Consider the following 27,958-nt stretch of genomic DNA (forward strand, 5'->3'; position numbering starts at 1 on the left):
AAACGCATTCCATAAATTGTCATTACATTTTTTTTTGTCCTATTGTGTACATATGTTATGAAAATCTAATGAAGGAATTAAAATAGCAATATTGTTTTATGTAGGGATTCATAATACTCCTAGGGCCCAGCTCTCTAATCCTTATTCACCTGACTAATTCTTACTAATTTCAGTAGAATTACTTGAATAAACAGCACGGTTGAGCATTTAGACAATAGAGCACTTTCATTTGAAATGCTTTAAATAAACACCAGAAAATATTTCCAAGCTTGTAGAGGAATAAAGCTAAAGTACTTAACCAGCTTGCAAAAGGGTCAATTGCAAACCAGTGGCAGAGCTTGGAAGTAAATTTATACTGAAATTTTCTGCAGCATCTCAAAACAATAAAGGACTTGCACATCAGGATGACACAATAGCTCACCTGCAGGAGACTTTGTCATAGAAGAGCACTCCGGGGATCTGAGCTTTGTAGAGGCTTCCAGGAAACAATACCCAGCAAGTTCATTTAAAATACTCTCACTGCTTTGATTTTTACAGAATTCCCAACTACATGTCCAGTCTGTCAGCCTTTAAAATTTGCTTTGTAACCCAGGAAGAGTGAGAAAATGGATCTGTAGCATTTAAGGCTTTGCCTTACACCTAATCTGGGCACTTATGAGTTTCTCACTTAGGTCTTGGGATAACAGTTTTTACAATACGAACAGCTTTTACAATATGAAGATTTTTACAGTATTTTCTTGCTTGACTGAATGCTGTATTATTATGCTAAAAATGTTTTTACCCCTCCTGCTACTGTAAAACTTGTTTTAGTGATGCATTCTGTGCTCCTATTAGAATGAGGAGCCCTCATACATACCATCTGAAGTTTAAGCTCAAGACATATATTAACAATAGAGTAACATGCCCATTATTTATAAACAATACTCATTTAAAAAAAAAAATGTGCAGCAATTGCTTTCCAAAGAGTCGAATGACTGCTATTGTTTATAATAAATGATCACATTAACAATTTTATAATAAAATGCATCAAATTAATAAAGCAACTCATATACAGGACTGTATTATAAGCCATTAAGGGAAAAAAAAAAACTTGGGGAAGAGGGAAAAGAAGAGAAGGGAGAAGTATAAAATATGAATGTCTTAAGTAGTGCCAAACTTGCATGAAAAAACTCGATTAAAAAAAAAAAAAAAATCAAATCATTCCAGTAGCTACATTGAACCCCTAAAGCAATTTAGGAATTTGTTTCTTACAGACAATTAATCACATGCAGACATGTCAGATGAGAACTATTGATTGCCCTTTTCTAAACTAGTGGCATTCAGACGGGAGACAGACAAATGCCCTGAGCAAGAGGAAGCATCTTCCTGCCTCTGTCTAGTGCAGCTTTTAATTGTTCTTTACTAATGTGCATGACATTTTGCTGTTAATCTTTGGCAGACTCCTTGTTCTTTTTTTTTTTTTTCCTTTGAGCTACACATAGGCAGGATATATTTTTCATTACCTTCACTCCAAGATCCTTCATAAGTTCAGCTTCAAAATTCACTACATCGTATGGCAATCTGAACTGAGGGATTTCAGATGCGCTGAAATAAATAAGGAAAGCTTGTGATGTACTTCCAGCTATAAGGAAGAAAGATGAGTGGCGGTGCTTTTTAGCTGTTAAAAAATTAATACCTATAACATACTTTAGTTAATTCGGAGGTATTTGAATGGAAACGTTTTTGAGTCTTGGCTTTTTTAAATCTTTAGAGTGACAAAATAGCACTTTTCACGCAATACTAAAAATCCAGATCAGAAGTAAGTTGAGGTCAATACTGCACACACTTGTAGATCATTACTTAATGAACGTTAAGCTCTGGTACAAAACAGCTTCAGCTCCAACGCCTTTTGTTCACCAGTCGTATTTAGCAGTAGATAAACTTATCTTTCTAGGACGAGGTCTCGTAGCTAGAAAAGTGAGGTCCTAGCAATCATTCAGAAATTTATTCAAAAAGAATCAAATTTCCCCTACCTAAAAATAGCAATATGTTATTTGGAGCAATGGTACTTAAAACTGTACCCTTGTCCACTTCTAGTTCATAACTTCCACAGTCTTTCAGGAGATACAAAGTCAGTAATTTTCTATCAGCTCTTAGTTTCTTGTTTTGTTTGCTTTTTTTTCTTTTTTCTTTTTTTTTTTTTCTTTTTTTTTTTTCTTTTTTTTTTTTTATTTGGCATCTATTAGTAGTTGGCTTTTTTTCTCTTGATTAAGATTAGGAATGACTTTAATGTCCCAGCACCATAGGTCTCCAGTAATGGAAAATTGTACCAACACAGAATCCAACTTCATATTCATTGGTACAGATCTTTATCTCCAATGTAATGACACATAAGCACATGCCAGTTTTCTCTTATGGAGGCAAGTTATAGGTAAACACAGTGAAGATCTATTTTAGATATTTTTGCTTGAAGGAGATAGAAAGACAGAACATGGAGAACAGTTAAATTTTCTCCGTTAATGGATCAATTATTTCAATAACAAAGCATGGTTATAAGAGAAAGGTTTCAGTCTTATTTTACATCTTGCTAGTGACAACCCCACCTTTATAATCCAACATTGATGGGCCAGAAGGATTTACTTAGTTTCACCAACTTTAATTATTTTGATGATAAATTGGTGTTCCTCCTTATTGTTTCTAATGCTGACGACCTTGCACCTTTTCTGACTAAAGCGCAAAGAAAAATGGTCTAAATATCAAATATAATGGATATGAAATGACAATGCAACTTTGATAGGTCATGGTAAGCAAAAAAAGCTTTCTGAGGAGGAAAATAATGCATCAGTATGATACAGTTGAGATTGAATTAAAAAAATCTAATGAAAAAAAAAGGGAAGTTGTATTTTATCAAGTTGTCTGTGCTTTTGTTGAAGGCCTGTCGTTTCTCTAACTCTTAAAAAACTCAAAACAGACCTGGCTGCGTTATGTCACTGTCATAATTTGTAAATGCTTTCTTGCTCTTAATAAAAACTTAGTTACAGTTTCATTCTATGGAGTATAGATTTACACACGCCTGTCCTGTTTTAAACTGGAGTTGGTTTTATTTTTTTCCTGATAGTGTCTGGTGTCGTTTAGCTGCTTGCCAAGTTAAACCACAACGGTGTTCACAGAAATATGCCTATATGCGTATATGCAAATACGCATGATCCTGTGGGGAGCCATGCATGCACATTTATGATGAATTAAAAAAAACCTCTTATGAAAGTCAACTTTTAGCAGAATTACCGACATACAATCTCTTCCAACAGACCATCTCTTCAGTGAAAATGCAGAGATAGAAGAAAAAAGCAAAGGTACAGGAGGATGAAGAACAACAGTCTTGGATGAGAACATAGTCCCACGAATTCATCTCTTCAGCAATTTCATATAAGTTAGAGGAACTCGGACAGGTACTTGGTATTTCTCACAGATCACAAGTTGCTTTTGCCTAAAGGACATCCTTCTAATCTAGCAAAAGCAGGATTTTCTTATCCAAGTTGCAACTTTACTAGGAGGAATAGTGAAGTTTGTTCACTGTCTCTAAACAAGAGTATGATCTGCTCATGTCTTCTCTAAAACAAACTTTACACAAATTAATGAAATGTAAGAAAATCTGCCTATAAATGTGAAAAACTGACATGTCCAAACAACTACAGAGTTTTACTGGGTTTAAATACAACAATACTGAAACTGAAATCACTAAACAACTTTCCTTTATTGAAATATTTGTAAAACTATAATCTGAGAGACACACACACAAAAGCACTTCCTAGTTAAAAACACTCAAAAGGGCAAAGCAAATTTTACAAGTACCAAGCACTGCTCTTCCCTAGTAAAATTCCAAGTACAAAATTAATTCAATCTTGCTGGTAATTTGCAATTTCCAAAGCCTTGAAAATATAGCCATCATTAACCTAAGCTTCTTAAAAGATCTACTGTAAAGATATACAATTCCAGCAATGGGTGATTGCTGCCTCCTTTCTGTTCCAATATTAAAATCAAGATGAGTAAAACTGATGCCTTAACCAAGTTGTGAAACTTTCTTCAATGAATGGAAATAAAATTTGATTGTGACTGCTACATGTTCTTAAAAGTAAGATAAAACAAAATGCACTGCTTGACCATAAAAACACTAAAACAAAAAAAAGTGGTGAAGGTTCTTTTTTCAATAGGACAAAAAATTAAGATCAATTTTAAACTCAAATTAAAACAAAGAACAGGTGAAAATTAAGATAACGTTCCTTCAAATATGAAAGCAGCAGGGAATTGCAGAAAGTACTGCATTTTATTCTTGAGTCAGCACAAGTCTAACTTGCCATCAAATTTCATTTTTCAAAAAGAGTTCATTATTCACTATCACTTTTCAGCAACAAAACTGATTTTAAATCCAGTATTCATTAAATATTATTTGCTACCAAACAGGTGAATAGGTATTTCATGTACTAAATATGAAATCATTTTATGGCAACTAGTTCAAGTGAAAGAGCTTCACTTGGTTAAATGCCCATGCATTAAAACCTTGATAATTACATAGAATACTTTTGAAACTCCCTGTGAAAAAAGTAATCAGTTAAACTTTTCCAGCATTGATTCTCTATCTTCCAGAGCTCTGAATAAGTATTTGACAGTATGACATTATGGATCAAATTCATTAACAGTGTCAACTCTATTGATTTCAGTAATGCTGCAATGAGAGAAATGTTAGTGCATCACCCTACTTTCTACTTTTAACATGTTTACAGAATAACAAATAAGTGGCTCCATTTTCAAGGTGTAAAATTTAATTTTGATTTTGAATTGGTTTCTCAATGGCTTCTGAAATACTTTCTCTTTTATTTTGCAGTTCCAATGAGCTTGTAAGATATGACTTCAACCATTGTTAAAGTGGTAAAAATTCATCTTCTAGTACAGAGGATGTGATACTGAACCTGAATCATGCAAATATCAGCCAAGTGCTTACCATGTAGGCAAAATGCAAAGGTGCCCTCCTTTGTGTTCTTTACAATTTGTTGAAGGTTAAGAATTGCAGGGGGTTGATTTCAGTCATTTGCATTTTAAACAACTACTAATTATTTCACTAGGTAGAGCTACAAGTACTTGTTTTCAATGTGTTTTTTTTTTTTTTTCTTTTTTCTTTTTTTTAATTACCTTAAGCCACCCACATACTCCTGCTTCTCAAATATGGTGATGTTTGAATAGCCCAATCGAGCCAAAAAAGAAGCACAACTTAAACTTGCAGGTCCTGCACCAAGAAGCGCAATCTTCACATGATAAGCTTCAGGCATATCTTCTGGAGAAGGTAAGGAAGGGTTTCTGATCTGAGGAATGTTCATGGCTTTGAACACCTGAAAAGCAATACATTCAAAGGTTACATACATACTTCATACTCCCTCTTAAAAATTTTGAGTAATGTGGAGGAAGTTTCCACTGGTACTGTCACATGGATGTAATATTTCAGAATGCTTCATAAAACATAATCAAGACTATCATCTGACAATGTGTGCATTTATGAGGAATGCTATAGTTAGTTTTGTACTTCTATGGTTCTTCTTGCCTTAAAACAGTCTGAAGTCAGCTCTTTCACTACCTTAAACTTTAAAAAAGATGGGACAAGTCTGACAACAAAAGCATAGTAACACAAAGTCAGCCAGATGGCAAAGACCATCTAGAATATCAAACATTTCCTTCCAGAAGAGGTTCAGACTACTCTTTCACCTACTAAAATAATGTTATTTGAATAATGAAAAGCCCTGCTTTTCATTAAAGTTAAAAAAAAAATTGAAAAGTTGAAAATTATTTTCAATAATGAAATGCCCTGCTACTGAAGGGGCTCTGCTTCTTCCAGATACATTCTCTGTAATCCAGCAAAATTATTTATGGTTTGAGAGGACAGGCAACCAATACATCACCGGGTATCTTGAAACTTTTATTAGAAAATGTCTCTTGTCTTCAGCATTATATTTTCACAGTTAACCCCTACTGTAGATTTGTCCTCCTACATGATTCTAACATTTCAGATTAACTGACCCTCTAATTCAGATATCAAGCCAATATCATTATAACTGAGCGTCCAACGGCTGTATACATGCCTGAAATTTCGGCTGCTCCCTCAGTGCCTCAATTTTTCAACTCTTAAATAGAGATGATCTCCTCCATTCTACCTTAACTACTAAAAGTACTTGGGAACAGCCTCTGACCATTTCTCTCTGCACAAAATTCTTACTGCAACATCACATTTTATTCCAGATTTGTTCTAAATCAGTTCTTCATACACCATAAAGGTAAGAGGATAAGGCAGAGGTGTTCTGGCAAGATTTCACCATCCTCTGTATGTACATACACAGCGGGGGAGGAATTGAGTCTCTACCATGTATAACTTGCAAAAAGTACAGAAAAGACCCATGGCCCTTATAGGCTACTAAAGATCAGGAGTATGGAAGAATAGAGTAACATCTTCATTTTATTTTAGATATTAGTGAAAGTATACAGATCCCAAAGAGTATATCTTTATAGCAGAAGCATAATATTGTACCAAAAGGATACAAGAGTTCATTGCATTGGGATTTTGAGTCCTATCACAAACACTTCAAAGGCTGCCCTTGGATACTACCAGACTTTTTCCCACTTACTTCAACGCAGGAGTGCATTATAAAAGCACTAGCTAGCCCTTTAAAATACATAATTTTTATTTGTCTTATTAAATAGCTTAAATATGATATTCATTAAGTTTACCTAGTTGTTTTTTTTTTACTGTCCTTAAAATTGTAGAAGCAGTTAAACTTTCAAGTTAAACTTTGACAATTCCTGTCATGAATAGAATTTTTCATTTATGTTTTGAATCAATGTTCATTTTCTTCATGCGCACTTGAGCACCCATGCTAGGTAAACCAATCATTAGTTTCTTCTCCCCACTAAACTTTGTGTCAAATTCCACCAGTATTAGTAAATTGACATAGCATTTTAAAAAACTGCAAGAAACAAGAGACAGATAATTGTTTTTAAAAAAGAGTCATTTCAACCTGACAATTCATACAATATGGGAAGGTTTAATGTGGTTATTAATGGAATTTACAGGCTGAAAAGCTTAAATTATACTGTGAAACTAGACAGTGATAACAAAAATGCAATAGGATATTTATAAAATGTCTGCTTCATTACATTCACATAGGAAAGGCTTGAATTATACCAAATTTCCATTGAAGTCTCATGCAGTTGTTTTAGAAGATTACTCAGTGATGCAAATTGTATAACTTGTATATTTAATGTCCATATTGATCACTATGAATATGCACACAGTTAATAAATTTTGTACTGAATTTGCATTGTTGATATTATTTTTATATTTATTATTGAACAGTCATACCTAACAACTGAATGTTATACTAAGGCCCAGTAGTACTCTAATACAGTGCTAGGCTTCAGAACCAAGCACTCATGTAGGAAATGCTAGTAGTTCAGGACGAATGCTCAACTTTAATTCTGCCTATTTGCCAATAGGTTGAAACTGCCTTTATGCAGCAGAGCCAGCTTGTGTGGCAATATCTTGCCATCTGGAATTCAGTGGCAGTTTTGCATATTAAGGCTGGCAGGGTAACTGTGTGAAAATAGCAAACTGCTTCAGTGCATTTCAAAAGATTTTTACTCACCTCATGGTGAAGTTTCACTACACTGTAATTCATCTAATTAAATATCACTGAATTCTTCAGTGCAGTACATTTGCGTACAGAAATAACTGTCTTGCTAGTATGCGTTCATTACCACATTACATGCAATTGCCCTCTCCAATTCTTTTTATCCTATAGTCAGTAAATCCTAATCCTTTCTTCTCGCTTGCCCAACTTTCTCTCAAAAATGCGATTTCATTTTTGTTTGAAGCTTGTTGTTTGGTTTTTTTTTTTTGCAATCAAATCATTCAGAAAAATGAGTCTATACACTGAATTTTAAAGCTCAGCCTTTCAGCAAGAAGACTCAGACATCAACCCCATATCTGCCTTCCAGTTCTCTCACAGAAACAAAACAAATTAATAGCATACTGTAGAAAAATTTATATAACTTGCCCAAACATCAGCAAGTCTTCCACGCTCAGCATAGGAAGCCAAAACACCCCAGATTCATCCCTGAACTATCATGCACTCTCCATCAAAATAATAATAGATTACAATCTGACTTAAAATAGGAAATAACTTAAAGACATGCTACAGTAGAAGCTAATGCCAGGAAATAGAGCTGTCTTTCTGTCTGTCCTGCTGCCTCAGCTCTGCAGAGCAGTTCTCCTCAGCCAGGGCAGCGCGCCCACCTCTGCAGGCGGTGCTGAGGGGCCTGCGGCCGTGTCAGGAATCATTCATCCGGGTGCAGCATGGCAGCAGCCAAGAGCCAGCCAGCAGCTGGAGCTCCAGGAGAACCACCACCTCATCTCACTTACATGAAGACTCGCTAAAGGTGTCAATGTACAACTAAGAGCGGCCCTGGGCCTATGGGACTCACTCTGTCAGGGTGTTCCCTCGGGGCAGCCGCTGCCCCCTCAGCCGCAGTGGGTGAGGGAAGGATTGGCCCTCAGCACAGCCCTTCAAGCCCACCACCCTGCTGAGGTGCCCCAAAGGTAAAGGCATCAGGAGAAAAAGAGTATCAGATTTCCTTCTCCAATTGCTTTATGCTGTAACAACAGCCAAAACACATCTCATAAGGGGAACAAATTACCAGAGCTGTAGCTGGTATGAGTCTCACAGTGCTAAACAATCTAGTATTGAAATTGAGTATGCAGAGATTAAAATAATACATTTTCTATTTAGATTGTGCTGCTCATTTCAGAATGATTAACTAGAAACACGAGAGACACTTTAGATTCAGAAAAACAAAATGTTGAGGCTTCTTAGTAACAATACTTCAGAATGCAATAGACCATGTTTCCTTTTCTTCAACAGTCTTACAAACTTGTGTTCCAGTAACCAGTAATTTCAGTTTATTTTGTGGGACTGACAGTCATATAACTCATGCCCACATGTATTGTCACTGCAGTCTCAGTATATTTTCTCTGAACTTGTGTTCCAAAAAAACAGAGATGTTTCCTGGTTCTTAAGTACTCAAGCAAAGGAGACAGATAAAGACATTAATATAATTTTGACCTGTGCAGCAGCAGGTGTAACCTGCGCTTGACACTCATCATTTATAATAGTGAGCTTTTACTCCATGTTATTCTCTAGATGCAACAGTTACCGTGGTAACTGCATCCCAGTATACACATGCTATATCACACATAAACGGACATTTCCATTAGTATGTTTGTTCCTCTTTCCACATTTAATTGTCAAAATCCACAATTTTTCAGACTGGATTATAATTTATTCTGAAAATGAGGTTAACATAGTTACAAAACTATATGAAAGAGTAGAAGGAAAAAGCTTGAATGTAAGGTGCCATGATTCTTGCTCCACCATGTGCAAGACTAATATTTAACAATTAGGGAGTTTTATCTGCAATATGAGCAGATGATCAGTCATTGTTCAGAAGCACAAAGGGGCATACATTTTTCATTTTAAACCTATATTCCTGCTTTACTGCAATTTTATCTTTCATCTTAGCTAGCAGTTGTGCCTTCTTATTATTGCTCTCTTGTAATGCAGCAAGTTTAAGATCCTCAGACTAATTCCAAGGGAAAAAAAAAAAAACTAAAATTGGCTTTACGCACAATGGAGTTTTCAGTAAATAAGTCCCTGTGGGACAAACTATTACACAGTGCATGAGAATTATCATGCAGCTCTCATTAACAGTACCACATGTTGCATACCCAAATCACACAATTTGCTAAGTTACTCATATAGGTAAAGCAATGAACATGCTTCATTCACCATATCTGGGACAATTTCTGTATTAGCAGTTACAAGTACGATTTTCTTGAGTATTTAAATCTGTATTTTAATAATAATTGCTTCATGGAAGCCCTCACGCTATTGGATTTCCTGCAATTATACACATATTCAGTGTAAAAATTAACTGAATGAAAGCTAAAAAAATATTTACTACTAAAGTGAGTGCCTATTATTTCTAACTGTAAGCGCACTATGTATAACAGTAGAAAAACAGTAAGGAGAGTAAAATTTACTAAAATGTTATTTGTTAGAATGTTAAGTAAAACTGTACACTGATTTTATTTTGCTAGAACTGTTGACACTGATATATCATTTAAACAAACTTGGTATATCATGAGGAAATGCATTCTGAGCTATTCATCCTTTCCACCATTTCATATCAATCATTTTGCTAGCAATGAGCTTTTTTAATAGATTTCTAAAGATTCTTGAAGAAAAATGGTAGATATTTAGCATTATCTATCAAGCCATAATTCCTCTCTATTAATCATAGCATTGGGCTTAATAGGCAACACAAATCAAGTTTTACCAGATATTACTTGCATTTCTTTCCTAAACAGTAATATTTCAGTATTATATTTATTATCTACTTGACAAACATTTTTTTTTTTCTTTATAAGTTTTCTGCTTTTCAGAAAACATTAAGTTTTCGCATATATGGAATAAAAGCCATTAGAAGCATTGATAAAATAATCTCTTAACTGATAAAATTCAATATATAGGTGTTCAATATATAGGTAGAAAAATGCAGTTCAATGTCTACAGCCTCATTCCTGCAAAAAAGAACTTTGATTCAAACTATACAGATTCTTACTTCTGTATGTTCAAATCCCATGCACATTTAAGATCAGTACTTAAGTAACATAGGCTACAGAAGGTTCAGCTAACAGAAAAGTTTAACAGATGCTCCAGAAGATTTACAATCTCCTGGTAAGAAGAAAGATCTACAAATAGATAAAGAAAGCTGCACCAGGTAGCAATATTTGCTCAGTGAATCACGACCCACAGTCATTGAAAAGAGGATGTGAAATCGACAAATGACAGAAGAATAAAAAACTGTTCTTACAGACGTATCATCTGTTACTTCCAGATGAATTTACATTTCTATTTTGGTCTGTCCTACAAAGACATTTTTGCAGTCTTTGTAAAGGTGACTGGCATGTTGTCATATGTTTGTAAAAATAACCAGTCAAATGGCTCAAGATACAGAAGAGGGGCACAATCATCAGTTATGGATTGTATAAAATCTGCTATTTCAATATATGCATATGCCTTTTTTTTTTTTTTTTAACATAGCCAATTACGTAGACTTCCTCACTTGCACGGAGATCAAATGAGAAATTTTACACAAAGATACTTCAGGCAGATCAGAAGAGGTACCACACGAGGCCATCAGTTAGATACAACCTCTCCATGCCTTCAAAAGAACAAGATGTTGCCTCCACCTTCTTCATGTAAATCTCAAGCACTAAAATCTGCACAGAGGCATAAATAACACACGCTCTCCTAGCAGAAACCTTTGAAAAGCATCTTATCATCAAGTAGCAAGTAACGACCTTCTGTGGCTAAAATTGTAAAATCATCGAATTGTTAGAGCTGGAAGGGAGCTTTAAAGGTCATCTAGCCCAACTCCTCTGCAATGAACAGGGACACACACAGCTAGATCAGGTTGCTCAGTGTCTGGTCCAGCCTGGCCTTGAAAGTCTCCATACATATTTACATTTACTAACTTATAAATATATAAGTATATACATGTACATCTACATATTTCTAAGTAGATGAACTCAGACATGTATTTCAGGCCAACCTGAATTTATTTACACAGTTATTGTCAAAACAGGTCAGTAAAATGTCTAAATCATCTGAAAGTTTTCCTTTGCCCAAAAGAAAATACAAATGCACACTAGTCCTGCACTTGGGGGAGAGGGAAATGACAAGAGAATAGTTTCAGGAGCTGCCACAAATTTGTCAGTATGTACCATATTACACTGCATATACATGTTAAGGAGAAATAAATGACACCTTGTTTTGTCTGTACTACTAGCAGCACCTGAAATTACTAAAACATGCCCCTTTCTGAGAAGTAAATGAAACCAATACTTGGGCATGGATATCTCTTTTTGCTATTGATCCTCATTGAAAACAGCAATTTTGGGGTAAAATTTAAATTGATTTTTTTTTTTTTTTTTTTTTTTTTTACTTTTCAAAAGCATGCATTAAGTTACATACAGTAAAGCTTTGTACATATATAATAATAATAAAAACCTCTCAAAAAGAAAAGATGTCAAAGCAACATATCCATAAGCAACATTAAAACAAAATGAAAGTTTTCATCAAGGGGATGAGAAAGCCAAGTACTTCTGGATAGTAAATAATACCTACCAGTTTGTAGTGGGAGAGCAGTTCTCCCTTTATCACCAGACCTAGCATTCTTGTAGAGATGTGAGGCTTCACAGAGAAGGGTTTATTACAGTCAGAAGAAGTTAAATTCTGTTGTAGGAATTACCATATGCTCAGAAGAGTGCTGTAAATACTTAGTGTGCAGCTACAGATGCAGGTACATTTGATCTTTTTCCCATTGCAGCCTGCCTCAGTAAGATCCATGTTTTAACCTGGTTTATATAAATCTTCCATTTAAAATAAAGTAACTCAATTTCTAGTGTTTCTTGTTCACATCTGATGTTCCTTATGTTCCCATAAAGTGTTCCATTAAAAAAGCAGTTTTAAGCTTCTGAATGTGCTGCTAGATAAAGGATAATTATTATGACTTCCTACGTCTTTATTTTATTAATACAACTTTTTTTGTTTAATCATTAACAAAGACATTCACTTAGACAATATCATTTGGTAGATACAAAGCATTTCAGGCATTTGCAAGTCCCACCTACCTCAGTAGCAAACTGCTGCAATCCACCAATATTAATTGGCCCCTCCTCAGTAGCATACAAATTGCAGCCACCAACGCAAAGGTCTGATGTGGGACACACCATTCCACATGTCAGACCAAGTGGATTGTCAGAAAAAATCATTTTGGCAGCTCCATAATAGTTCTGGAGAAAAGAAAACAAAAGAAGAGTCACGCATCACGGAAAAGAAAAATCGATCAGATATACAAAATGTTTCAATTGGCTAGTAGAATACTATATAAATATAATAAATAAGGCTGACATTATTTAAATGCACCACATTACACAGAATTTCAAAGGTTCTGCAAAAAAAGAGTCAACAGAATTGTTGATTATGCAAAGAAAACACTTTTCTTTTTAGCTTGCAAAATTATCATAAACATCTTCAGATTTAGGTAGTTGTAGGATTAACAAATCTGTGTTAGACAACTTGTAAATACTTTCTCCATTTCTAGGTTAATTAGGCAGCAGTTGAGTTGTAACCCTTGTTGGAGGTCTGACCAGACAGCACTAGTTAGACTATCAGTTCTTTACACAGGGAATGAAAGGTTTATTTTACACATCTGTGCACCCTATCTCTGCAGATGTGTCTACATCATATCACATCAGTAGCATCAATTGTCCCAAGCCTGTGATTCCTACCTAATTGCCTGCAGATTTGAGCTACTGAATTGTTTGAACTCTTTTTCCTCACTCACAGGCATATAAGAGCAAACACTTATTTCCCCATTTCCCTAAGCAGCAAAACAGGGGACTGATTAAAGATTCCATGTAAAATTTACAATTTAACACATACTCAGTATTCAGTGTACAGCTTCAAAAAAGGAATGGTTTCCTGATGTATATGATAACTAGTAAGTTTTGTTCCCATAATAAAAAATAATGAATATTCACAACCTTATAGTGTCTGATGTAGTCAGAAAGCAACTTTTTTTTTTTTTTTTTCTCCAAACACTGAATAATTCTCTTAAAAGGGAGCATTAGACAAAACTTCAGGACTGAAGTCTTATTTGGAGGGAGAGAACTACTAATGAACATTCTGTACTTATACTACATTTACATCATTAAAATTAGGGTGTAATTAAAGCAAACATTTAATATCTTTTTCTTCTATATGGTAAATATAAAAGTTAATTTAATTGTAGGCTCTGTTTTTGTCTTCATTTTACCACTTCTCACCTCCCTCTAAAAGCCTTACCAAGGAAAGCCCATAGAAGAGTTACTAATTTCTTAATACGAGAGTCTCTTTTAAAGGCAGCTACAGTTCAGAAGACTGTAACAGTATTTCTTAGAATCAGCCCATAGTTGAGGGTTCCACAAAAGTTTTTTAGTTGAGAAATTAATGCAGGGATCTCGTTACAGCTATTTCCAAATCAGTAATAACTGAAGGATGAAAGAACAACATGTATTCTTGTTCCGTCCACTTCTTCCTCATTCCAATCTTCAGTAATCATCACTATCATGAAACTGTTCTTGTAACAAATCACTTTATCACTCTGTCCCAGGGCAGATGATGCAGAATAATCCAGGTGTAGAATTCAAAGGACATGAAGGACTCAGTCACAACAGACCCTCTGCAATGCCTCAGTGCTACTGTGTGCCACGTAAGCTAATGTACTGAGAAGCATTTAGTGAAAGTGAATACTATACCAAGGTGAGCAAGAATCCAGTTATGAATAAAAAGAAGTTATCAAGATCTGACAGTATAACAAACAATGGGCAACAGGACTTCAGGTAACAGGAAACTCAAATTCACCAGAAGGCATATCAGAAGACTGAATGTAAATTTTTTGAAGTTAAATCAGATGCTAAAGACTCCGCTAGAAATTCCCAAAAGAATGCCAATTTTTAAGAAATATACTTAGACAGAATTGGAACTTTTGCTTACAGATGCACAGCATGAGAGCTTGTCCATCACCTGGAAACACAAAACAGCTACCCAGTTGTATTTTAATAGCGTCTGAGAAAATCCTATGAAAATCCATTGAAATTCTAGTCCTAGCTAAACAAGCAAACCCTTTACAAGACTGTTCTGGGAGAATTTCTTTCAATCATTTTGCCTGTAATACCTGTGGGCATTACCATGCCCAGTTCTCATTTATTCCAACATAAAGAAGCATTAGATAAACATACATTCCAGATATCAGCAAAACCTTTTGCTCTGCCAGATAGATGTTACCAGTTTGATACATCAGAGACTGCAAAAGCTGCTAAAAACAACCAGTAAAGACATTATAAACTCAATTCATAAGTTAAAACACAGAAGTCTAGTTATACTGGACATATCTCTGACATAACCATGCAGACAGAGGTGACAGTCAATGTAAGAGCCCCATGCCTTTTTGAAGCAGCACTCAGAGGCCAGCCTAGACACCACAGAGCATTTCAAATGTCAACAGACTCCTGTTCCTCAGGCAATTACATCTAGTTATTCCTTTTCCACTCCAAAGGGAAAAATCACAAACTCGTTCTGAGGACTTTCCTTACCAAATCAAAGAAGAAACTGTTTAAATAATGTTTAAGTTTGATGTCTCCCAATGTATGAAGATCATGTTTTTCCTTTCTGTATTTTTAAGGATTATTAATTTTATTTTCTGATCCAAGAAAAACAATTATTATCACGTACATTTTTATTTAAGTAACTTCATTACAAATATGTTCTACATTTTTAGGCCTTGTAATTAAAATCAATGTACAAACCTAGTCATTATACCTAAAAAGTAAATCTGCTGTATTATTTCTATTTAAAATTAATTTATTATATATCTGTTAAGTATGTAAGGATGTCACACTTGAGCTGTGCCACTACAGGCAGTGTCAACACAGCTGGCACATTTTACTTGCTCTGCAAATCCAAACTGAAATTTAAGTACAGCTATGCCACAGAGCAGATAGATAGGACCAGGTTCATTGTGGATATAGGACTGAGATCACAGCTTACTAAGGGAACACCTACAGAAACCTGCCTTAGGACTTCACGTAAGTCCAGCAAGTAGGCTGAACTCAAAGTAAAGGAACTTAGGCCAACTGCTGCTGGACTCCAAATCAGGAGGAAGCATGGTGGAATACAATAAGGCAAGGCTCTAATTTGAGGAATTATGAAGAGCTGCTGCCATGATTGTGAGCTACTCATGCCACCACTAATAGCGGCATCACCTGAGCAACTGATGTTTAGGAACCCTTACTCCCTAAAGAGAGTACTGAAATATATATAGTTCACACTAAATATAACAATCACAGAGGTAGTAAGGAACCTTTGGTAATCATCTAGTCCAACCCTCCTGCTGAATCAGGTTTTTTAGACAAGTTTGCACAGGAAAGGATAGTGGAGATTCCACAGCCTCTCTGGTCAGCTTGTTCCAGTGCTCTGGAATTGTCAATGTAAATAAATTTTTCCTCATGTTCACATGGAACTTACTGCATTCCAGTTTGCTACTTGTCCTGTCATTGGGCACCACCTGAAAGAGCCTAACCTTACCCACTTGACTTCCACCCTTTAGATATTTATAAGCATTGATAAAATTCCCTCACAGTCTTGTCTCCTCCAAGCAGAACAGTCCAAGGTCTCAGCCTTTTCTCATAAGGGCTCCAGTACCTTAATCATCTTTGCAGCCCTCTGATGCACCCTCTAAAAGTTCCCTTTCTTTACTGAACTGGGGAGCCCAGAACTGGACACAGTACTCCAGATGGGGCCTATGCAGGGCAGAGTAGAGAGGGAGAATCACCTCCCTCAACCTGCTGACCATGCTCTTTTTAATGCACCCCAGGACACCATTGGCCATAGGGGCACACTGCTGACTCATGGCTGACCTGTTGCCCACCAGAACACACAGAGCTCTGCAGAGTTCATCTCCAGCAGGTCAGCCTCCTAACCTGTACTGATGTATGAAATTATTCTTCTCCAGGTGTAGGACTCTAAATTTGCCCTTGTTGAACCTCATCAGTTTCCTCTCCACTGAATTCTCCTGCCTGTCCATTTCTCACTTCTGGCATGTCAGCCACTCCTCCAAGCTTGGCAACATCAGCAATATTAAGACATCAGGTAAGTGTATCAAAGAGCATCTCTCTCTTCTAGTCTTACATCTGAAAAGTCTTAATGATAAATTAATTAAAAGGCTGTCACAACTGAAGTTCAAAGCATTCCCCTTATATTTTGGGAGAAGGGCAATACTGACAGCAGGGCAAATCTTCTGTGTTACTTCACTAGCTGTGCTAAGGGGGACACCTCTAAAGATGAAGGGGAAGTACAGGTTAAGCGCTGACTTAATTTCTACATTTGCCAGTGAAAAAGCCACCACATTATATATGTAGAAGAGCTATAGCTCCCTAACTGTCCTACTTCATGCCCTGTTCCAGCTTTCACCTTCCAAACCAGCAGTGTAACTGCTGTTCCCACTGATACTGTTCACTGCCAGTGACAGAATATGGTCTCACGCTGCCATTATGACTATACACAGCGGTCTGAGAGCAAGCCTGTCTGCAGCCCTTGTAATGCTCACACAGGGATAAGGCAAGAGCAGGACCAGGAGTTCTAATTCACTTCATTTCTTTGTCCTTTCTTTCTGTTTATTTACTCTGCTTTCACTGTGCTGAGTTATTATCCGATATTGCAAAGCTTATTCAAAAAAACGTTTTGCAATATTTCACAAAAACTGAAGAAATAAATTCTAGAAAGTTACACTAAATGGTGTTATATAGACTGTGCAATACCACTGCAAACCATCATTTGCTGCAGTAGAAATGAGTATTTTCAGAATATGGGCAATAACTTTAATGTTTAGTTTATGAACATTTTGGGCTTATATATTTTTTCCCAAATTGAAAATATGTATTAGTGATCATTACAATTATTAGTGACATTTAAGGCAGAATACTCAATTCACTATTGATCATTTTATTTCCAGAAAAACAGGGTGTTAGCTAGGCTGCACACAAAACAGATGCGAGGCACAAACACAGCAAGCTGGTAACTGCACACCAAATGCAGTATATGAGAGCTGAGTTAAAGGCAGGCAAAATTCATTAAAATCACTAAGTTACTCCAGCATATGGAATGATGCAAACTATCTTAATAGTTTGGAGTGTTTTCTTAGCTTCTGAGACAATGACTCAGTAGGCTAGCTTCTTACAAGCATCACAGAGGAAACAAGCCTAAACCTAGAATGAAACTAGAATGTTTCCGAATTCTTAAAGGAGATAAATGTCTGCTCATGCCTTTGTTCATAGAATTTCTTTTCCTGTGCACTTCCATAGAAATAAATTAATCTAAAATGGATAGGATGTTTTGTGGTTTCCTACATCAAAATGTCAATAAATACTACATTGCTAAAATAGGGAACAAAAACAAGCCTTAAATAGACATCAATAATCAGTAGAAACCAGGCAAAGGAGGATCTCCACATGTATCATTTGGAGACATTATATAATTTGCATGCAAATGAGACTGTTTTTTGCTTGGAAAAAAAAAAAAAAAAAAAACTATTAAAACACATAGGATCAATACAGAGAGACCAGAAGAAATTGCATTTACTATCAGGAAATGCTTATAGCATCTTTTCTTTCATTTAATTTAAGAGCTTTTTCTATAAACTCCTTATGCATCAGGGTATTTTGATATTGCAGTTTTCTCAAAAAAAGATACACATTATTGTGCTTTTTGCAATAAAAATGAAAACATTGACTTCATCAGGATTATGGGATAGAGTGAATATATTAAAAAAAGAAAGAAGTAATTTCCTTTTCTTCTGGGTGAAGCTTAAAAAAAGAGGCATACAAAAAAAATGTGGGAAAATTCCACCTCCATCTCTATCCACATTCATGCTTCACAATAGCCTTAAAATTTACTCAAACTCTGCTGGATTAAAATGTCCATGTACTGAAGAACCACTATTTAAAGTACATTGTTGTATAAATAGCATTTTTCACATTGACACACACCAGTTCAAACATAACAAGAAATGCCCCCAGTCTGTCAGCTCCCCACCAAAATGTCTTCCCAGAAGAATGAGCAAAACATAACAGCTAACCAAATCATACATATTCTATACAATAATGTGGATGATTTTTAATCAATCCAGAAATCTTTCACATCATTTGACTTATGTCATCATAACAGGACTGTAATTTCACACAGTGTCACTGTCTTTTTATAAAAAAGAACGGAAGAAATATCTTGTACTGTCATTTTGTCCTTTGTAGTCTAGAATGTGAGAGATTCCTTAATTGACATAGTGTCATCGCAAAAGTCTATTCTACATAATTACACTACAGCAACTGAAACCAGCTGTCAGCCATTCCATTACACTAAGTACAAACAGACATCTCAAGAAAAGTCATTGCTTCAAGTACATCAATTTAACACCATTACTACTTTTCCTTTTAAATGTTTTGTGTATTCGGTGACCTGAAATACACAAAGATTAACAGAGAAAGCTGAACAAAACAACAATTTCAAAAGCCTACAGAATCAAAGTAGTACTCAAAAATTAATTGTGATGCATATCTGTATATAATTATCACCAATCATCGAGCAGCTTTCTGACTTCAACAATATTTCATTGTATTAACAGTATCCCTCTTACAGTATTTTACATATAAACTTATGATCTTCTACAGTCTTTCCAATATCATATAAGATGTCCTTTGTTAATTTACCTTGAGTTTCTCTAGAACAGAAGAGCCATTATTCTGTTTCTCTCAACTGTCGTACTACTAAGTCCTACCACCCTTTTTCTCCTTTCATTTTCTTTTAATGATCCTACAGTTTCCTGTCTTTTGTCTTCCTTTGTCAACACACTTTTTCTTCTTTCTCATTTGACATATATTACCATACACATTTTCTCCTTTAATCCCTCAATCTCCCAAACTTTGGATTCATCTTAACCCCTTGGGTATCCATCTCCTAGCCTCCAGTTTGTTTGGTCCTCCATTTCTCCTTTGAAAATACTTCTTTCCTTCAATTTCATCTTAACCTAAATGTTTGTCTTAAATCTAAAAACTTGATATTATCCAGAAGGTAATGCGGCTTTTTTTCCCCTCTATTAGTATTTTTTTATTATTATTTTAAATGATTGCCAGAGACTTATATCTATCTACTTATGGAGCCTGTTAGAAAACGGTTGACATGTCAGCTCTGACCACATACAGGAGGTGGCCCTCCTGAACAAGGAGAAAACTGCTGGATCAACATCAAGAATCAAGATACTACTGTAAGACCTGAGAAAAAACATGAGAGCTTGTAACATGGGGGTGCAGGGACAGAGTGTGACTTTGAATATCCATACCACAAAAATATTTCTGCATCCTCAGTTCTTCATTATAGACTCAGACCATACAGGATGAGTCTCTCACTCCTTATGTCTATGTCATATAACACAACTTAATATCCCTATGTCTGAACTGCACCATCAGTTTTTCAATGCAACTACTCAACCATGAAGGTGTCCAGTAACAACAAACTCCGAGACCGACTCACTGCACATTACAAAGTTAGACTGGTGAGCAGCTGCTGGCAGCTTCCTCTGGCACTCTCCTAACAAAAGGAGAGCTGGACAGGCAGCCCTTAGGCTGAGAGCTGTAGGATTTCACGCTGCTATAAAACTTGGTTGTGCAGCTCTAAGGGATAGAGGGTGTTGGAGTTCCATTTTATTAAGTTCTTGTTGCTTTGATATATCAACATAAGGAAAGAAGGGCAAAAATTCTTAAGTTCTCTGCCAATACTATTTCAGAGGAGATAAGGAAGCAGGGGAAGCTTCCTTCTGCAGCAGTTAAATGCATTTTCTTTTCCCTTAGTTTTTTGTTTTGTTTTGTTTTTTTAATTTTAAAGGAAGAGAATGAAGATGGCTCTTGTCCATTACTAAACAAAGAATTCACTCTTTGCTGTGTGAAGGTTGTACATAAAGGCAGCACATCACCTTCTGTTGCTCAAAAACAAACGTAGTGCATACATGGGGAATTTGAAATTTGGTCTCTGAGACACACGCAAGCAGTCTGCAAATGAGAAAGGATAACTGGGAAGACACAATAGACTAGATTAGACCTTTATAAAGTGGGGTTGTAATCCAGTTTGTAAGGAGAGGGAGAATGAAAGTTGTGGCCTCAACTGTACTGAGTCGCAGTGGCCTAGCACAATGCACCATAAGTGACATCCTTTTCTCAAAAAGGCGCAAGGCACACTGAGCCTGGCAACTCAATTACCCTCTCAACCCAGAAACAATCATTCCTTCCCTTTCTCTCTTCTACTCTTGATCTGTAGTCTAACAGCAGAACAGCAAGGAATGACTACATTGTACATGGTCTGTAAACATCTAAAAAGCTGCAGGCTTTAGAGAACAAGAATCTCTGACCTTTTATGATTACTAGAGCAGCTTTCCAACAAAGCAAACTGCGTACAACACAGCTCTCAAATACCTAACAAAGTAATTCATTTTTAGTATGCTGCTATCCACATACATGTGTATTAATAATGAATAATATTTAAGTACCTGAGTAAAATACTGTTTACTGCTTAGACACATAGGAGGTTGAGGAATTCACTGAATTGCATCTCCTATAAATACCTAAACTTGGAAAACTATCTTCAAGGACATTTAACAAAACCTTGACAGTATTTACACTAATACAAAAATATTCAGCAGGCATATTGCTGAATGATATCTAAATGATCTTTTTAATAAAAATTCAGAAAAAATATATTAAACTACTGAATAATTAAGTGAGAAATTACTTTGTTGCCATTATAAACTTTCAAAATTATAAATCAGAAGTTTCAGTGTGGTTTCCAAAAATGCACTGCTCTTGTCTTCTGTCTCCTCAAATAGCAGATGATGCAGGTACCTCAAATACTACAGAATGAAATGGGAGAGAGGCCAATCCAGTACCAGCCACACCGGCAGGTTCTCATGTCAGCTCTGCCAAGGCCAGGACTTCAAGTGAATCATTTCAACTTTCTGTATCTCCCTCTTAACTTCCACCTTAACTCTAGCAATTAACAAAAACATAGAATACTCCTATTTAAAAAAAAAAAAAAAAAAAAAAAAGTTGTTTTAAACTGGGTACAGAAGCTACTGCCAGGGATGGGGTCCAAAAAAGAAAGGCTGTGACTACATTTTGGTAATCTGAAATACTTGGGTTTTTCTTTAAGGAATAAGTCTCCCAGAAGAATAGCAGTATACTGCAATTCTTTTCTAAAGCAGGATTTCCTGATAAAACAGCAACTGATCGTATCAAATGCTCAGAGCAAAAGCACAGGCTTACCTAGAAGCTGAACCTTCCAAGATGCTTTAAAAGTTATCAAAAAGCCAAATTCTATAGGGTTGACCTGACTCACTATCCACCTACAAGTAAAATCTGTCTCTATTAAAATCCTGAAGAATGCATCCATTGTTGGTAGCATGATAAAGACTTCACATCTTTAAGGTAGATTCCTTTTATTATTCCAGTATATCTTTGCCAAAATCTAACACTCCAAGCTCTTCAGTCAACTCATCTTGACTTTCTCTGCTCTGCAATGGATTTGCAGAATTCAGAATGAATCAGCTATTAAAATGACTTGCCCTTTCTGGCAAATCACAAAAGGGCATCACATTTCTGATGGCTATAAGAGTTTAAAAGGGCCACCAAATCTCATTCCAGGATGATGCTGGTGCCAGTTCTTATATCTCCTGCTGTAATATTCAGTTTGCCTTCCCTGACTTTTTACTCCCAGCTTTCTTATTTCAATTATCAGGCCCCTATTTTATCTTCAACAACACATCATCCTACCATAGCTACTACCTTTTAGACAGTAGCATAACAAATCCTTGATCAAGTACAACTCTGGTAAAACACTTTCATAAAATTTGCTTTACACTTCCTAAGGAAACTACTGCACAATTACAAGACTAGAGCTTTTACTGCCTTGTACCTTCCCTGTTCAGTTCATCTGCTTCACAATGCCTGGAGGATATAATAACAACCAATATGGCACATGTTATACTACGGATGCAAACAGATGCTGGCATTCATGGAAACCAACGCCATGCTGACAAAGTATAGACACGATAAGGAAACAGTCTATTTGCAGATGCTGATCACAATGCCAATTACTGTAAATCACATCAATTCTACATTATAATTTATGCATGTATCCTAGATCTCTTATCCTAACATTTCTTATGAAGGTAGTGCCAACAAAGCAGCTGTCAACTCATGCATGGCCACACTGCTGCCATTCACTTCTGTCCAGCTCCACCTGTACAGCCACTTCCAACAGCACCCAACAGCCAGGCACAACACAATGCGGGGCCACACAATCTTCATACCACCTCCAGAACATTGTGAGTTTAGATAAATAAAATTTCTGATAGATAAATCACACTGCAGATAATGATTTCACAGATGGAAGAAGGTTTCAAAGAGTAAGATGCATCACTATCCAGTCCTCTTTAGGCTGTCCCAGACTGCCCATGAATATTTTATATCAATTTTGTAGGCATCTTTGTTTATTCCTAGCTCATGTAGTTAAAGTCATTTGTAAAACACGAATATAATATATATTTTTTAGGATTTTGTTACGATTATAGTAAAAGGCGGTGGCACTATACCTCCAAAGAAGAAGTTCAATTTATTCCTGTAATATTTTCCTGCTAGTCTACGTGACAGACCACATTTGCATTAAGCAGAAATTCTTCAAGTAAAATGAGAAAACATTGCTTGAGACAGCCACCTTCATGTCATATTTCTGCCCAAAGCCAACTTAAATTTTAATAACACGTTCAACAACAATAACATCTTTAATGAAAGAAAAGTTTGTACCTGTAACAGCTCAGCTAAGATCGAAGTTAAATTCTTACACTGTAATACTCAGTTTTTTGAATACAAGTACATTTGAAAACCATTGAAAGCAAAAACCTTCACAGCAAAATTGACACAAAGAAACGGATTTTCAGTATATGGTATCTCTATTAATACAGAACTGCCGTAAAAGTAATTAAAAATTATATGACTTGAATTTTAAAGCATCTGTTTTTAAACACTTTATTTCATTTCTAAAACTTTACAAAGATAAACCTTGTAGTACAATAGCACTAGCCGATCTGCAAGCAACTGCTGCTCTCTGCTTCTATGTACCACTGCCAGTGTGATTTTACCTTGTTTGCAATGCTTGTGATGAATGACTTGATGTCCAGATTAGTTGGGCAACTCTTCTGACAGGGGGCATCTGCACACTTCAAGCATCTGCAGGAAGAAAAAGAAAATGTGTCACAGAGATATGGAATACCAATGCTGCCAACAGCATAAGGTTTTCAAGTGAGCGTGGTAGAAGATAAGCTGCAAATGAATAATACAGAGCATATTCATAACATTTCTGTTTAAAAACTCAAAGTGTTACCTTGTTATTCTTGAATTAATTTGCACATACATTAACCGCAAGAATCCTGCAGACAATACACACAAAGAAATGAAAAGTAAATTAAAAAGAACAAACGAGATTGAAATACCTACAGTGAAAAACTGGACTAACTTTGTCAATCACATACATTGCTTTTGCTTTTGTTTGTTGGCATGCTCTTTTTTTTTTTCAATTAAGGGTGGAATAAGCGAAAAGGCAAAGTCTGTTAAGTAAAAGATTAATAAGCCTTTCATCTTGCTATTCATTATCATCTAGATGGGCACTGCAGACACCATGGCACTAGCAATACTGTGGCTGAACTTGAAGGCAATTCTGGTAGTACTCTCTGATTTTCCTCACAGATCTACTCATGCAAAAAGGGTCCCAAAGGAAACACTTAATGGCAAATAAGTCTGACGGATGGCAAAGGCTGGGAAATGTGGTAAAGCCAGACTTCAGGTTCAACAGCATGGCGGTTACTAGTTCAACTAGCCAGGATGTCAGAGGGCTCTAGCAGACAAGTACCAGCAGATTTAGCTGTGGCTGTTACATGCACTGCTGCTCTGCTCAACAAGCATGTGTTATAAATGCCTTACCCAGAAAAGACAGACCAGAGAGAACCTCAAACTGTTTGTGTGCCCAGAGATTGAGCCAGGATGCTCTTAGCATTCCAAAGAGATGAAAATACAGAAAAGCACTAGGACTAGAAGCCAGGAGAACAGGAGTTACGTAGAAAAAATATCTGACTTGATAAGGGCTTGGATAATCATTTTGTCTATGTAGGCAGTAAGGAAATAAGAAGGGGAAAAAATTAAAAATTTTTAATCACACTTAAAAAAAAAAAAAAAAAAAAAAAAAAAAAAAAAAAAAAAAGCAAAGATTAGGCAAAGATTTCATTATGACTTTTGGCTCTTTGCTTTCCTGAACGTGGTTTCCTTTAAAAATGTAACAGCCCTGTACCCAAGATCAAAAGAACTGCATTTAATATAAAATACATTTCTACAGGCTATATATAGAAAAATCTCATGTCAAAACTGACTAGAATGGCACACAGCAGGATAAGCAGTACAGCGGTTACCAGTTGTGGCTATTAAGCATCTTTGTCGAATTGCATCTTTTTTGAATTTTGAGCTGGTTCACAAATAACAGCTGTTGAAAATGTCAGCTACTTAATAGAGAGCGGGGGAGGCAACTCCAACTTGAATGCTAGCTTCTGGGGAGGAGGGGAGAGGGCCATGAATATGCCAGTCCAGACTTTCTCTTATAATAATACCATCTTCCCATTCTCTGAGCACTCTGCAGACTAAAGTGCACCAGGCTGCCATTAATCCCACTTATCACCCTGACAGCTCTGTAATTACACTCCTGCTATAGCTAGGTACTGTAAGGTACTGTAGTCCTAATAAAACATCAAGCACTGTGCAAAATGCATGCTGGTGAGGTGTTTTATTAAACTTGGGGGGTTGATCATCAAGTGACATTCATGTTGACCTATTTTTCTATTTGACAATAAATTATGCTTTGACCATATCATAATAGATATTACAGAGTGGATTTGCTGTACCAAGGAGCAAAGGTACTGCAGTCTAGTGAGCCAGGCAAAACGCATAAATACAACTGCAGAATCATTCACCAGAAAGTTATTACATAAATTGCTGCAAGTGATTGATCCTTTCAAAAAAAAAAAAAAAAAAAATATCACAGACAAAATACCACGCTGAAGAGAATGTGGCAACAATTATAATGAGCTTCAATTCAACATGCACATTCCCATATAAAGAAACATTAAGTATTACATTTCTTTTCTTTAACTGCCTTCCCATTCTATGAAATCTCCCTTTCAGTTTAAAAGGTTATTCTACAGGTATGTTGTTAGCTGAAAATAACATTAAGAATATATAAATTCTTTTTTTCTAAATCACCTAATTTCCACCAAATGTAAGTGAAGAGCTACATGCTTACCAAAGTTACTTTTTTTAAGTGGTCATACTATTCTAGACTGCATAAACTTGCAGGGCATTGGACAAAGCAAAATCTACGCTAGTCTCTGAGAATAGTCATGTCAGCATTCGTTAGTATAAAAAGAAAAAGTAGCTGTCGATTATCAGAGAACACTCTATTGTCAATTACCTCACCTTCATAGAACAGAATCTCTTTCAGATACATATGAGCTATACTGAGTCTTAAAAGATACTGCGTTCCCCTCCAGACTTCTGCAAGGTCTTTGACGTTGTCCTGCAACATATCCTTATCTCTAAATTGGAGAGATATGTATTTGAAGGGTGGATTATTCAGTGGATAAAGAGTTGGTTGGATGGTCATAGACAAGGCGCTGTGGCCTACGGCCTGTCTGGAGACTAGTCACAAGGCATGTCCCCTAAAGGTCAGATCTGGGACCCCCGCTCTCCAGTATCTCTATCAACCAGACAGACAGTGGGATCAAGTGCACTCTCAGCAAGTTTGTCAATGACACCAAGCTGAGTGATGCAGTTGACACAATAAGGCAGCATACCATCCAAAGAGACCTGCACAAACTTGAAAAGAGGGCCAATGGGAACTAATGAGGTTCAAAAAGGCCATATCAGGGCAATCCCAGGTATGAATAGAGTCTGGGAAAAGAGCATATAATAAGCATCCCTATGGAATAAAGTTGGAATGGCTTTAAACTAAAAGAGATGAAGCTTAGTTTAAATATTATCAGGAAATTGTTTACTCAGAGGGTGGGGAGCCTCTGGCACAGGCTGCCCAGAGAAGCTGTGAATGCCTCATTCCTGGAGGAGTGCAAGGCCAGGCTGGATGGGGCCCCAGGCAACCCCTGGCAGGTGGCAACTCTGCCATGCAGAGGGGCTGGAATGGGATAAATCTTTAAGGTCCCTTACAACCCAAGCCATTCTCTGATTCTGCCACATTTCATTTATTTCCATGCAAAAGGCAACACACTCTTTGTACCACTATAAACCCCAACTTGAGAAACTCGAAGAAAGTTAATATTCTTCATTTTGGAAGCATTTACCTGTTGGTTCAACTCATTCTTATTGAAAAATGATAAATTAAGTTAGATATAAAACTCCTAAAAGTGCTATGCAAATGTTGTATATTCTTATATTTATGCAAATATCATTATTTGGCAAAGCCATACAGGCTTGCCCATGATTATATCATGACAGAACTTTGTTTCCACAGATCTAAACTCAAAATTTACATCTCTTATTGAAAAGTGTTAAATTACACATACGTATCCCCAGTGAACTTAACATCTTGGACTTCTTGCTTTCAAAAATGTTGCAACACAAAGGTTATTTAATATTTAAGGTGAGAACACTTGTAAATCTCTATCAGGAACAAAATTCCTTATATGAAAGATATTTACGTAGTAGCCCAACATTATCAGCTATCAGATTTGTACCTAACAATTTTGTCAGTGAAAAATTGGCACCAGAAATTGTGTCCTCACACACAAATCTCATTCAATCCACCTCTAATATAGCGTAAGACAAACAAAATAACCCACAACAGCAACAAAAGCAACACTGAGAACAGTAGATTTCAAATGTCTAAAAGCAATAAAAGGAAAAAAAAGCACTTCAGAAGTAGTGATTTTTGTTTCAAAGCAATAAAAAAAAAAAAATGGAATAGACTGCAGATTTCTGGAACAAATACTACTCTTTGAGGAAGCAAAAAGATGCAAGAGAACCATGAAATCTGTCTCGTATTTAAAAAAAAAAAAAATGAAGAGAACACAAATGAGGAAGAAAAAAATAAAGTAGTAACTAATTCCTGTACCTTCTGTAAATTCT

General features: G+C 36.1%; 1 protein-coding gene across 1 annotated transcript in view; it reads right to left on the reverse strand.

The window, feature by feature from the left end:
* The window catches only part of DPYD (dihydropyrimidine dehydrogenase), a gene marked incomplete at both ends in the record, with an annotated part of 315,748 nt that overhangs the window by 215,281 nt on the left and 72,509 nt on the right, over positions 1–27,958 (reverse strand). Inside the window, 4 exons of the mRNA XM_079535506.1 lie at positions 1,503–1,584; positions 5,167–5,363; positions 12,773–12,934; positions 23,920–24,007. Of these exons, the coding sequence (XP_079391632.1) occupies positions 1,503–1,584; positions 5,167–5,363; positions 12,773–12,934; positions 23,920–24,007 (529 nt within the window). The remainder of the gene's footprint in view (positions 1–1,502; positions 1,585–5,166; positions 5,364–12,772; positions 12,935–23,919; positions 24,008–27,958) is intronic.

Source organism: Tetrao urogallus (genome assembly GCF_951394365.1).
Source record: "Tetrao urogallus genome assembly, chromosome: 5".
Lineage (NCBI taxonomy): Eukaryota > Metazoa > Chordata > Aves > Galliformes > Phasianidae > Tetrao > Tetrao urogallus.